Here is a 13093-nt window from a genome sequence, read left to right on the forward strand (position 1 = left end):
ATCCCCTCAGCGTGACAATGAATGATTCCACACAGGTGAAGGTCACAGCAAAGAAGCCTAAGTGATGGGAGAGGTGGCCTACGGGTAGTCTCCATGGGAGGGTGACAACCGCCCACAATGCGCAGGAGGGGATCTTTGGTGTGACAGCCGTGCTCTAAATCCCAGAGTGTGGCAGTCTCTCTCTCTCTCTCTCTCTCTCTCTCACACACACACACACACACACACAAGACTTGGCTGTACAATGCAGATTAGTATTTTGTGCTGGGGTGCAGGCTCAGTGGTACAGGGTGCACTTGTATACTGTCCTGAGTTCACTCTATAAACACCACACTCGGATGATGCAATGTCTGTGTTTGTTTGTTAACATTAGTGTTTTTTTTTTTTCTAACTATATAAAACTTTGAAGAAGGAGAAGGGACTATGAAGACTGAACAAACACTACATGGGGCAGGCACTGTCTTTTTTGGTTTTGTTTCCTCTTTCTCTCCTCTCCTTCCTTCCTTCTTTTTTGTGCATATAACCCCTACAGGTAAGTACCACCATTGTTCCTATCTTCAAAGTATGAACCAAGGCTCAAGTCTGTAAAGGACACAGCAACAGCAAAACTGTTGATAACCAAAGCAAGCCATTAACAACTACATGACAGGCATGATGTAACCCTAGCATTTGGCAAGTGGCAACAAAAGGATCAAAGGACAATGCAAACAAAGAGAAAAGAGACACACTCAGAAAAAGTACAACAAAACTAAGAAGAGCATTGCTACAGACAACAGTAAAACAAGTATACTCCTTTAGACTAGTTTTCTCAGTAAGACAGAGAATAAGTGATATAATGTAATAATCATAGGTTACAGGGTGTGGTGGTGCACAAGTTTAATCCCAGCATTCAGGAGGCATAGACTGGTGGAACTATGGTTGGTCTATACACTGAGAGGATAGCCAGAGCTATAGAAACACTGAGAAAGAAAAGAGAAAAGAGAAAAGGGAAAAGGGAAAAGGGAAAAGGGAAAAGGGAAGGGAAGGGAAGGGGAGGGGAGGGGAGGGGAAGAGAAGAGAGAAGAGAAGAGAAGAGAAAAGAAAAGGAGGGGAGGAGAGGAGAGAAGAAAGAAGAAAAGAAAAAAGAAAAGGAAGGGAAAGAAAGAAAGGAGGGAGGGAGAGAAGGAGGGAGGAGGAAGGAGAAGAAAGAAAAGAAAGATAGAGAAAAAAAGAAAGGAAGGAAGAAGGGATGGAAGGAGGATAGGGAGGGTAGAGGAAGGAAAGAGGGAGGGAGGAAGCAAGCAAGCATAGGCTGAGCATGGTGGCACACATCTTTAATTCCAGCATTCAGAAGGCAGAAGTCGGGAAAATCTCTTGATTTTGAGGCCAGCCTAGTTTACATAGAGACTTCCAGGACAGTAAACCCTACATAGCAAGAGCCTGTCTCAAAATAAATAAAGATAGAATGAGAGAAAGGCAAATCAGGACTATCTGGGAAGGTTGTAGTGAGAACTGGGCTTGAGGTGCTACATTCAAGCAGCAAGTAAGCCTGTTTGAGTTTTGGGCCCTTGTGTTGTAAACTGTGAGAATGGCAACAAGGGATTCACACTTTGGAGAGCAAGGTCATTACTGTGCTGCAATACATGCGCTGGGATCACAGATACAAGAACTGCTTCAAACCGACACAAATGCTTGCTGTTACAAGTAGAAAAGATGAGCGACTTCAGCTCAGTTCCTTCTCCCTACCCACTGCAATTCACATAACACTTGGGATAGTCCCTGAGGCATTGCCGCAGCAATGGAAGCCCTATTTCAAGGGCTCCACGTGGCTAGCTGAGAAGGAGGTCTTCAGTTAGGAAGACACCCCAGAAGTCATCTATAAGACGCCATACAGCTCATTGCTTTTAAAACACTTTTTCCCTTTAAAAATCTTTCAAGGCAATGGCACTGTAGGCTGGAGGGTAGGCTGCTATGCACTCACAGAGCTGCCCACTCCCACTGCCTCCACACACTGCTGCCTGACAGGTTTTGCTGCCGGTGGCTCTCCATTAGGAGCCACACCCACTACCTCTGCTTGCTGTGCTCCAGGAGGAAAGGGGGTCAGGAGATGAACCAGGAAGTTCCTCCTGCTGAGAAGGGACTGAATACAGAAACTCCTTTGTCAGTTGCACAGGAGCCTGGGGTAGTGATGGGCACAGTCCCACCAGGACCCTCCTGACCACATCACAGCTTGGTTCCCAGCCAAGGGAGACCTGCTCCACCCTACATTTCAGCTGCGTCACTCTCAAGATGCCTGGATCTGTGGCGTCACACCACTTAACAGGCCTTCCTGCGAGGCCTTCATTTTCTGTGTCCCTCCTCCCCAAGAATTACCACTAAAAGGTTTCCTGGTAAGGCTCTGATCAAATGCATATACCAGACCATCTATACATTTACCTGAAAGGGATATAGGCTGTATCTCCAAAGATTAATGTTCTATATGCATCTTCTGGAGTCCTCCCCAAATATATAACCTATATTTGGAAAGAAAAGGGCATTTTACTTCTAAATGTCACAGCTGTTACCAAGAAGCCATTTTCACACAAACTCCTAGCCAAATGGCAGAGCCAAGTTCTCAGGCTCTCAGAGTGCTATGAGAGGGTTACTTGTCTGTCTCAACCTGCAGAGGTTCCTCCTCTCCACACAAACCTCAGCAAACCAACACTGCAGCCATTTGTGCTAACAAGTGAAGAATTTTAAAAGCGCATTTTCCAGATTCAGGTGTTTGAGCGACATGTATGTGTACATGTGTATGCGTGTATGTTTATATGTACACACACAAACATCCTGCAGTAACAATGCTCAGGCTCTGTGAGTAGATCACATCTTTACATGTGACGTTCAGTATGCTTGTCTTGAAAGAATTTTAAAGGAAAATATATGTATATATTTATATACATACATATATAGCAGATAGTGCTGTGGATTGAATGCACTGCCTCACATCTCCTTTCCTTTCTTCCTTTTTGTTGAGACAAGAGTTCTCATTCGCTGTGCAAGTAGCCCTGGCTGACCTAAAACTCACTGTATAGACTGGGTTTACCTTGACCTCAGAGATCCACCTACCCCAGGAATGAATGCACTGCCACACCTGGCCACCCCCGTTTTTGACAGTTGTGGTTCATTCTGGGATACCTTGATTGTGGCCTGAAGTCTTTTCCTCAACTATACCGCTGAGGCTTTTCACTTGAGAGCTTCATTCACTTGCAGCAGAAGGAGTCGCTGGTTTTCTCCCCAACCACCACCTGCTACCACTGAATGCACGGTGTTCCCAACTCCCACGAAGGAACCAGGGACCCACATGCATTCGCTTAGACACATATGAAGACCAAAACAAAACTAAATTCCAAAGCTTACCTATGGAACACAGATTTTAAATTACAATAGTAAAATATCAAATCCAGGTTAGAAGTGTACTTCAGCATCAGGGCACAGGTTCAGCAATGCACAAGGCACTGAGTTTGATCCCCAGAACCAAGACAGCATAAAAGAGGGGAGGGGGAGAATTACTAAGTTAATTATAAGCTCTTTTTTTTTTTAATTTATTTATTCATTATGCATACAATGTTCTGTCTGCATGTACACCGGTAGGCCAGAAGAGTGCACCAGATCTCATTATAGATGGTTGTGAGCCACCATGTGGTTGCTGGGAATTGAACTCAGGACCTCTGGAAGAGCAACCAGTGCTCTTAACCTCTGAGCCATCTCTCCAGACCGATTATAAGCTCTTTTTGTTTGTTTGGTTTGATTTTTTAGACAGGGTTTCTCTGTGTAGCCTTGGCTGTCCTGGAACCTGCTCTGTAGACCAGGCTGGCCTCAGAGTCAGAAAACTCCCCATTCTTGGGATTAAAGGCATAGGCCGCCACCAAGCTTCTTAGCTCCAGTGCTTAATACTGTGTGTGGAAGCTGTTTGCACAGCTGGAAGCACCTCCTAGTCCACACATAAATGGACAGACTCCAAGGCTCTGTCTGTTGTGTTGAACCCAATGTGCATACTTCCAGAAGGAAAACTTAAAACACTTCGTAGTAGCTGCTTTAAATGTAAGCCTATCATTGGAGTAAAAGCAATTATTAAAAAAACAGTAACAAAGTATTTTTTTTAAATAGTTAACAGGCAAGGTGGCGAGTGCTTTTAATCCCTGGAGTCAGAAGGCAGAGACAAGCGGACCTCTGAGTTCAAGGCCAGCCTGGACTGTGTAGCATGTTCTAGGACAGCCAGGGCTACACAGAGAAACTTTGTCCCGAAACAAAACAAATAAAACAAGGATTAAAAGACCACAATTGGGGTTCCTTGGAGATGGGATCACTATGCAAGTGCAAGGACTCCAAGTCAGATCTCCAGGACCCATGGAAAAGATGGTCATGGTAGTGCAGGTCTCTAACCCCAAGTGTGCTGGGGTGCAAAAGACAGGCAGACGCCTCAAGTTCAGTGAGAAATCCTGCCTTAAAAAATGAGGTGGAAAATAACTGAGAAGACACATGTCTACCTTTGGTCTCCATACATATGTGCACAAACGCATGCATACACATACACACACACACACACACATACACACACAGAACAAATAAATAAATGTAGCAAGAATCTTTTAAACATAAAGCTAGATGTCAGAACTAATGATAAAGTCTGACAGCTCCCAGAGGATGCTTTCTGCTTTAACAGCTATAAGCGACTGCTTTCCCAGTGTCTGGACTGCTTCTTAAAAGACCACAAACTGCAGCTGTGGTGGTTCATCGCCACTGTCAACTTGGCTGAGTTTGTAATCATCCAGAAGGCACTCCTCTGGGAGTGTCTGAAGGCATTTCCAGAGAGGTTTAGCTAAAGATATAAAAGACATGCCCTCTCAAGGGCTGAAGTTTTAGATGGAGACTAGGCAAGATTCCATGTTTCCCGTTTCCTTGTCAGCTGAGAAGTGAGGAATCCTAGCCACATCCTTCTACACGAACTACACCAAGATGGGCTGGGCTCTCTTCAACCACGAGCCAATGTCAATCTTTCTATTATTATGCTGTTCCTGATAGGTATTTTGTCACAGCACCAGGAAAATAATGCACTAATTAACAGAATGCTCAGATATTTACTTCTCCTCAGGGGCATTACAAAAGGGTCCAGCAAAATGTCAATCAATTCTAAGAACAAAGAAATGTGTTCCCTGGAACTCAGTCTGTAGACCAGGCTGATCTTGAACTCAAGGGATTCACCTGCCTCTGCCTACTGAGGCTGGGAGAAAGAGCACCTAATCAAGTCTTCAAGCACAACAAACCTTTCTCAGGAATAGCATCTATACTCTCACTGAACTCCCCCCCTTACTTAACAACACCTACCCACCCTCCCCAAGACAGGGTTTCTCTGTGAAGCCTTGGCTGTCCCTGGACTCATCTTGTAGAGCAGACTGGCCTCAAAACCACAGCACTCTGCATGACTGCCTCCTTGAGGACTGGGACAAAAAACTAACGATACCACGCCCAGCTCTTTCTTTTTTTTGATAGGCGAGATTATATGCATTTGTTTCTTTTTGCTCAGTTGTGGATGTGATAAGTTTCTATCTTGACTTCCCCTAAGTAATGGACTGTGACTTGCAATTGTAAGCCAAATAGCTGCCCTTCCTCTCCTAACCTGCTTGTGGATATACTTTATCACGGCAACACATGAAACTAGACCACCCTTATAATCTCCAGGGGTCCCTTGCTAAGACTGACCTGGAATGGCATCCACAGGCCGTTTATTAAAGTTTGCTCCTCAGCTTGCTGCCATGGAGAGGGGGGTGAAGGGTTTAGGTCACTGGAGTGTCCTTAAAGAAGACTTTGGGACTCTGCAGTTTCTTCTTTCGATTGCTGAACAGACAAGAAGCAGCTTGTTACACAAGCTCCACTGTGACTCCTCACCCCCATCACAGGCCTCAAAGCCCCAGTACAAACTGACCACAGGCATCACAGGCATCAACGTAAAACCACACTCAGTCACGGTGCCCTCCTTATTGCAAGGTATGATCGCAGGAGTGTTACAGTACTGTAAAACTGCCTAACACCAGATAACTCTAACAAAGTCTTGTCTTTTCTCCATTGTTTAAAAAACCTCTAACACCAAAACCAAAACCAAATTTAAAAACCCTTCGGGATGCCACTGCTCCCTGTGAATTGCCTGGTAATTGGTACATGAAACAGCAAGTAGCAATGAATAAGAGAAAAGTGACTTCAAAACACATTTCCTATGACGTGTACTTTGTAGAACCTGCAGGTGTTAAACTAGGCTGTATCATGAAATTTGTTACCTAAACAAAACCTGGGGGATGCCCTACAGGCGTGTCTTAACAAAGAAATAAAATTTATCAAAATCAGATTTTCATTGCCTTGTCACTGTTTTGTTTATAAGTTTTAAAAAATCCCAAATTGTTCAATTTTACCAATGAAGACTCTAGAACCAAATATTTCTCTGCTCAGGGAAGCAGAGAAAGCATCCAGCTGATTGTCCTACTCAGCCAACATCCAGAAGAAAAAGGCCAAAAAGCTGAAAGCCAAAAGCTCAAGGCCAAAGCTTGCTAGCTGAGCTGACAAACATCCCAGGAGGAGAAGGCCTGCTACCTCACCCAACAGCCCAGGAGGAAAAACCAAAGGTTTCTTTTACTTTTCCATGCTGTCTTAAATACACTTATCTCAAAGTCCCTCCTACTCCTTCATCCCTGTCAGTGGTTTCTTGCTCTGCCTCTTGACCTAGGGTTAACTTTATTAAATTCTGTGTACAGAAAGCTCTAGGATTAAATGTGTGTGCTAGGGCTGAGCCACACCATAATTACCTGTTTATAAAAAACAGGAAGTTTATGTGGTAGGGCTGAACCACACCAAACAAGAAACAGGTTTTTACAGTTCACAATCTCAAGGTTCAAAATGGGATCAAGTATCCTACAACATTGGATACTGGTCCTATTGGCTGCAACAGTAAAGGACAAGATCAGAGTTGAGAACTTCAACACTTATGTGACTGCCACTGCATTCTTGGAGTTCTTCATCACAGACTGCAACTTCACAGTGGCCTTCTAGAAGATACATGGTTTTGGCTATGGGGTAGGAGGCCACAGGTTTGTAGCTGAAAAAATACAATTTTATGCTAGACTTTGCTTCAATTTGCAACTGTGTTAGATCTCCACTACTGTGAGAAAATACCTAGGATTCTTAATCATCCTATACAGAAAATAAAAAGGTTTATTTTGGTTCAATCTGGGAAGGTTCAGCCCATCTGCATCATTTGACATTTTTGTGGTAAAAGCCTTGTTGGTTATGTGTTATAAACCCAAAGCAATAGAAAACTGATGATTCCACCCATCTTTTGAGTTGTGCTATTTAGAGATAGGGGTTCACCAGGTAGCCCTGTGGTTGGCCTCAGAGATCTTCCTGCCTCCATCTCCTGTCTGTTGAGATAAAGGCCCCTTGGGTCACTGCAAGTTTTATTAGTGATCAGATCAGACATCACGCTAATAAAACTCCTAATTGCATAAGACACTTCAGACAAGAGAGTTCCTGAAGGTTACAAGAGTTATAATAAACAGAACTGTGAAGAAGAGGAAGAAGAAGAAGAAGAAGAAGAAGAAGAAGAAGAAGAAGAAGAAGAAGAAGAAGAAGAAGAAGAAGAAGAGAAAGAAAGAAAGAAAGAAAGAAAGAAAGAAAGAAAGAAAGAAAGAAAGAAAGAAAGAAGCAGCAGAAGAAGACAACCCTCTAAGACATTGTATTCCTTAATAAATATGTAAAACCAAAGCACCTGGAAGTCAACAGGGTGAAGGAGCTGGAGTTCCTGTGTATCCATGTACAAATGTGCCTATACATAACCAAACAAGTCAAACGAAATCCAGAGAGCCCTCTTTCAGAATTCCTCTGTGTCCCAAGACCATCCTCACTATACAAAACTATCTAAGTTTTTACTCAAACATCAATTTAAGGAAACTCTTATCCCACGAAGACTGTAGCTTCTTGGTTTCTTTAAATACCAAAATGGTAATGTCCTGCTTTTCTTCTAAACTTCAAAACAAAATAGCCTTTAATGCATTAATATTTGTGGGTTAGTCTTAGAACACAAGTTTAATTCAAAGAACAGAACAATGCAGCATTTTCCCCCCATGCATGGGAGGTAGGAGGGGGGAACTCCAGATTCCCAATGGTGAACTTTAAAAAAGTGTAGTTTGAAATCTGTTTGGGGAATGACCATACAAACATAGTTAAGACTTAACCAGATAAGCTGAAGCAACTTTGAGTTTTAATTTTTTTTCTTTTTGTTTTTGTTTGCAAGACAGGGTTTTTCTATGTAGCCTTGTAGTCTGTATCTTGGACTTGCTTTGTAGACTAGGCTGGCCTGAACTCACAGTGATTCACCTGCCTCTGCCTCCCTGAGTGCTGGGATTAAAGGCATGTACATAACTATTAAATATTTGTTAGCAGGCGGGGGGGGGGGATATGGTTCAATGGCTAAGAGGAACTTGCAGAGGACCATCTACAATTCTAAATACAGGTGATCTGACACCCCCTTATGGCCTCCAACATTGCATGAATGTTGTCTATATAATTACATGCAGCAAGCACAAAGGCAGCTTGAGTGGCATATAAAATGAAAGTATTTAAAAAACATCTGCTAACATCTTCAGTTTTTGTTTTCATACTTACTCATCTTTCTTATCAGAAGGCTCTTAGGAAGAACTCTACTACGTGATTTCTATATTAACATAAGTGCTCAGTTTAGTGCAATTTAATGATGTCTATATCACTGTTCGTTATCTGGACACAAGAAATGCCTTGGCAAATTCTTTCAGGGTATTTATATCAGATGCTTTGTACACCGAATGCCCACTTGAATGTCATGATGCTATTTTGAAGCCAAGAAACAGATGATTACCAAGAGAAAGATTAGACATTGTGACAGCCAGATTCCAAGACAGTCCCAAAGAATCTCAGCTCCTTGTATTCCCACTTTCAACTTGCCCTCTCTTACAGAAACAGGGACAATACGTGCACTATCAGAAATTACAGAAATGAGTGTAGAGCCAGAGAGATGACTCGGTGGTTAGGAGCACCAGCTACTCTCACAGAGGATCTTCTTTTACTCCCAACATATACACAGTAGCTCACAGTGGTCTCTTGTAACTCCAGTTCCAGCGTCCGACACCATCTTCTGGCCTCCACGGGCACCGCACACATGCAGACAAAACACCCACACACATAAACAAACAAATACATAGAAACACTTAAAAGAGGGGGAAGATGAACAGGCAGAGTGGGGCTTTTGGGATTAGGGCATAGAGAACGTGACTCTGCCTTGCTTTTCCTGATCCCTCATGCTGGCTAAAGCAAACTGTCATCTCGGGGCAATCGGGACCAGATCACACAGTGAGGAGCACCTTCTGCCAAGTTCAATAGTGACTTGCCAGGGATGTGAATGAGCCACCTCTAGACAAGACCAGGATAATTGAAGACCAGGAGATTGGGAACCCAACCCACATGGCTAAGAGCTGCAACTCCCTACTTCTAACCTAAGGAAACTTGAGAATACTTGGTGGAGGTGGAGTTTGTGCCCAGCAGGCACAATGTCCTGGCTTCTGTCCCCAGAACCACATAAAATAAGACATGGCAAATTTAAGAGCAGCCTGAGCTACATGAGACCCTTAAATCAATAAAAGCAGGTCACTCACAGCCGTGTTAGGTCGATGACTTAGGCAGCAGTAGGTTACACAGTAGCACACCCAGGAGTAAGGAAGCAGCACAGTTTATAAAACCAATTAAACAAAACTGCAAAGTCACATGACCAGTGAAGACTTGTGATGTGACCAGTCATAATTTTTATTTAGCAACAGAAATTCCAAAGGAAGAATGAAGCACTTTGTAGTAGAGAGGGAGCTTGCCACAGAGCCTGACACCCTGACTTTTATCCCTGGTATTCACAAAGGGGAGGGAAATGAATTCCCAAAGTTGTTGTTTGACTTCCATTCGTACACAAATACATACATGTAAAACAAACACACATAACTATAAAGTATTGTAGGAAATACTTAAGACAGTAGGATTTTACAAGGTCCTTGTACAAGGTCCTTTTTAAATCACTGAAACCAGAGAGTGGGGAGTGAGGGGTGGGGGTGGTAGTGTGTGTGAGAGAAAGAGGGAGAGGGAGAGAGAGAGAAGAAAGAGAGAAAGGCAGACAAACAGAAACTGTGGTCCCAGCTATTTGGAAGTTGAGGCCGGAGGCATAAGGCCAGGAACACAAAGCCTGCTGGAGTGGCATGTCTCTGGTACAAACAAACAAAAATCACAGGGGTCCCTTCTAGAACATCTTAGTACAGTCTTTGAATACAAGTTCTGGGTCCTGTGTGAGGACCTGTGACCCTGGAATACTGGAAGGTGCCCCTAAGTGACCTACTCTGTCATACATGGCTTTAATTCTGACAAGCCTGGCCTTCAGCAACAAAAACCCAACTAAACATGTGCTTCGCATTTGTGTTCTTATACACACTTTGAAGCTTCATCTGCACACTCGGGACTCTGATAATGTGTCAAGACCAGGCATCCCACTGGTCACCGACTGCGCCAGATTGACAAAAGGCATTTGGATCCCAACAACAAACACAGCCACAAGAGAAATCAATAAACTATTTGCAAATGCTCTTTACGTAGAAAATGTCACAATGTTTTCAGCCTTTAAAAGCTCCTGTAACTATTTTCACATGTCAGCCAGATGACACAGTCCTTCCTGTGCCAAAAATTTGACTGAGCATAAAACAAAACAAAACTCTCTCCAAATTACCATAGTATGTGCACAAAATCAATATTTAGCTACTAAAAGGTAGGCAGAATACATATTAACTCACAGATCTACATAAATAAACAACAAAAATTCCACATTTTTTTCTTTGTATGTGTGTACACGTGGCAGCTGGGAGACAACCTCAAGTATTACCTTCACGAAGTTAGTCCACCTTCTCTGAAACAGGGTCTCTCACTGTCCTGAAGCTCAGTTGGGCTTGAGTTGTGACCCTCCCATCTCCAAGCCTCCAGCACTGAGATTTCAAGTGCCTACAGCCACGCTGGGCTTTTTTATATGGGTTCTGGGAATCAAATCAGATCCTCAAGTACCTTAGCAACTGAGCCCTGCCCCTAACTCACTTTTAAAAATTAATCAGATGGTAGTGGGGCATGGTGGCCCAGGCTTGTTATCTCGGTCCTAGGAAAGCTCAAGCACGAGGATTCAGTCTGAAATCAACCTGAGCTGCAAAGCTCCGCCCTGCTTTAAAGAAAACAAAAAATAAAAACATCAGCTGACCTTCCTTACCTTTCAATAGCTTTAGCTTTGTGAATTACTTTTACTTATATTGCAGTTGTCCTTTTTAGATATGTCCAGACTATCAAATGCCTCATTACCAGCTGGGTATAATATCACACGCCTTTAGTCCCAGCATTCTGGAGATAGAGACAGGCAGATCTCTGAGTTCAAGGCCAGCCTGTTCTACAAAGTGAGTTCTTAGACAGCTAGGGCTGTTACACAGAAAACCCTGCCACCAAAAACCAAACAAACAATGAGATAATTGTTAATAAAAATGAGTGAGCTGGCCTTGAGTGAAAGCCCTGCACACTGCTACAATTTAAAAAAAGAAAAGAAAGCAAAACTCTTAATTCTTTTCCCATTTTTTTCAATAATTTCATACATGCATATAAATTTTTTAGTCATCTTGGCTTTGTTGTTTTTTTTAGAGGCAGAATCTCACTATGTCACCCTGGCTTACCTGAAACTTGCTATGTAGACCAAGCTAGACTCAAACTAGAAAAAAATTGCCCTGACTCAGCCGCCCCAGCCTCCCCAGCGCTGGAGTTAAAGGCTTGTGCCACCATGCTCAGCCCATTTTGAACTTCGTTGTTGTTTTGTTTTTCCACATACAGTCACATGTAGCCTAAGCTGAACTCTCCATCCTCCTGCCTCCAGCTCCCAAGTGTTAAGGATTATAAGCATGTATGTCACATCAGGGTTACTCAGTATTTTAAATCAAACCCAAGGCTTGCTGCAAGCTAGCCAAGCACTCTCCAATCGAACTATATCCCTTGGCCCATGATTTCAATTTTAAAACATGGGATGGGGGCAGAGGGCTACAATCATTTAAAAATACTCCGTGGGTTACATAACCCTTGCCGCCTGATCTTCTCCAAAGGAGGCCACTGCTCTGCCCTTGTTTATAGACAAGAAACCATCCTGCGTAAAACCAGGACTAAAATGAAGATAACAGCAAATCTGCAGATAAGCATATCTGCAAACAAGAATCAGGCATGGTGAAAGGGTCAAAGGTAACAGCACTCAGCCAACATGCCAGGGACCACAGTGTCTGCGGTGCTTACTGGAGAGAACCAGAAGTAAGCCTGACAAGCTGGGAGCAGTAACTGCCTCCAGCCTGGAGCCACTGAAATGTTGTACCTATGTCTTCTGCCTGTGGGCCTAGCCGCTATGTTTACATAGCCTGGTTGTACTCTCTGCCTTTCAGAACACCCAGGACAGCGGTTTACCCAGGCGAGTATTTACAGAGCCCATAACCATTCCACCAGGCTTTACCCTATGGTCTCCATTGCACCATCAGCACTTCTGCCTGAATGCAATCTGACCCTCAGCCTCCAGATACCTGTCTCAGCATCCTGCCCTGTCCAGTTGCTTTGCCCTGACTCAAAGTCCAAAACAATGAATTCCCTTAAAAAGTGAACCAGAGGTCCAAAAGTTCACCATCAAATAAAGTCCTAAGGTTCTCAGCTTGATTGCTAAGGCAATCTCAGACTGTGGGATTCTACACAGACTGCTGAGCTAATACATTCTCAGAAGTAATTAGTACCATAGTTTTCCATATGAATGCTTACAAGGTAAGCCATTCTAAGGTCTATAAAAACTGCTTTAAAAAAATAAACTGTTATAACTGTTTACCAGGAACCCTACAATTAGTTCTTCCATAGTAATGTACTGACCCCGGGAGAGCAGATGTGCAAGCTACACCGCACACAGTCTGCTGTGTCATGGACTACCTTGGAGGCTTTGTATTTATTCCTTACAGAGAAAAATGTTAGAAGTCCTGCC

General features: G+C 43.3%; 1 protein-coding gene across 9 annotated transcripts in view; it reads right to left on the bottom strand.

Annotated features, from left to right (window-relative positions):
- Cdc14b (cell division cycle 14B) overlaps positions 1 to 13093 on the bottom strand; it is an 80255-nt gene that overhangs the window by 27941 nt on the left and 39221 nt on the right. For all 9 annotated transcript variants that reach the window (XR_009590811.1, XM_021649076.2, XM_060380344.1 and 6 more), the window contains exon 5: positions 2413 to 2489. Coding sequence is in view for 8 of the 9 variants with exons in the window: in XM_021649076.2 (XP_021504751.1) it covers positions 2413 to 2489 (77 nt within the window). In the remaining variant the exon portion in view is untranslated. The remainder of the gene's footprint in view (positions 1 to 2412; positions 2490 to 13093) is intronic.

This window comes from Meriones unguiculatus, chromosome 3 (genome assembly GCF_030254825.1).
Source record: "Meriones unguiculatus strain TT.TT164.6M chromosome 3, Bangor_MerUng_6.1, whole genome shotgun sequence".
Classification (NCBI taxonomy): Eukaryota; Metazoa; Chordata; class Mammalia; order Rodentia; family Muridae; genus Meriones; species Meriones unguiculatus.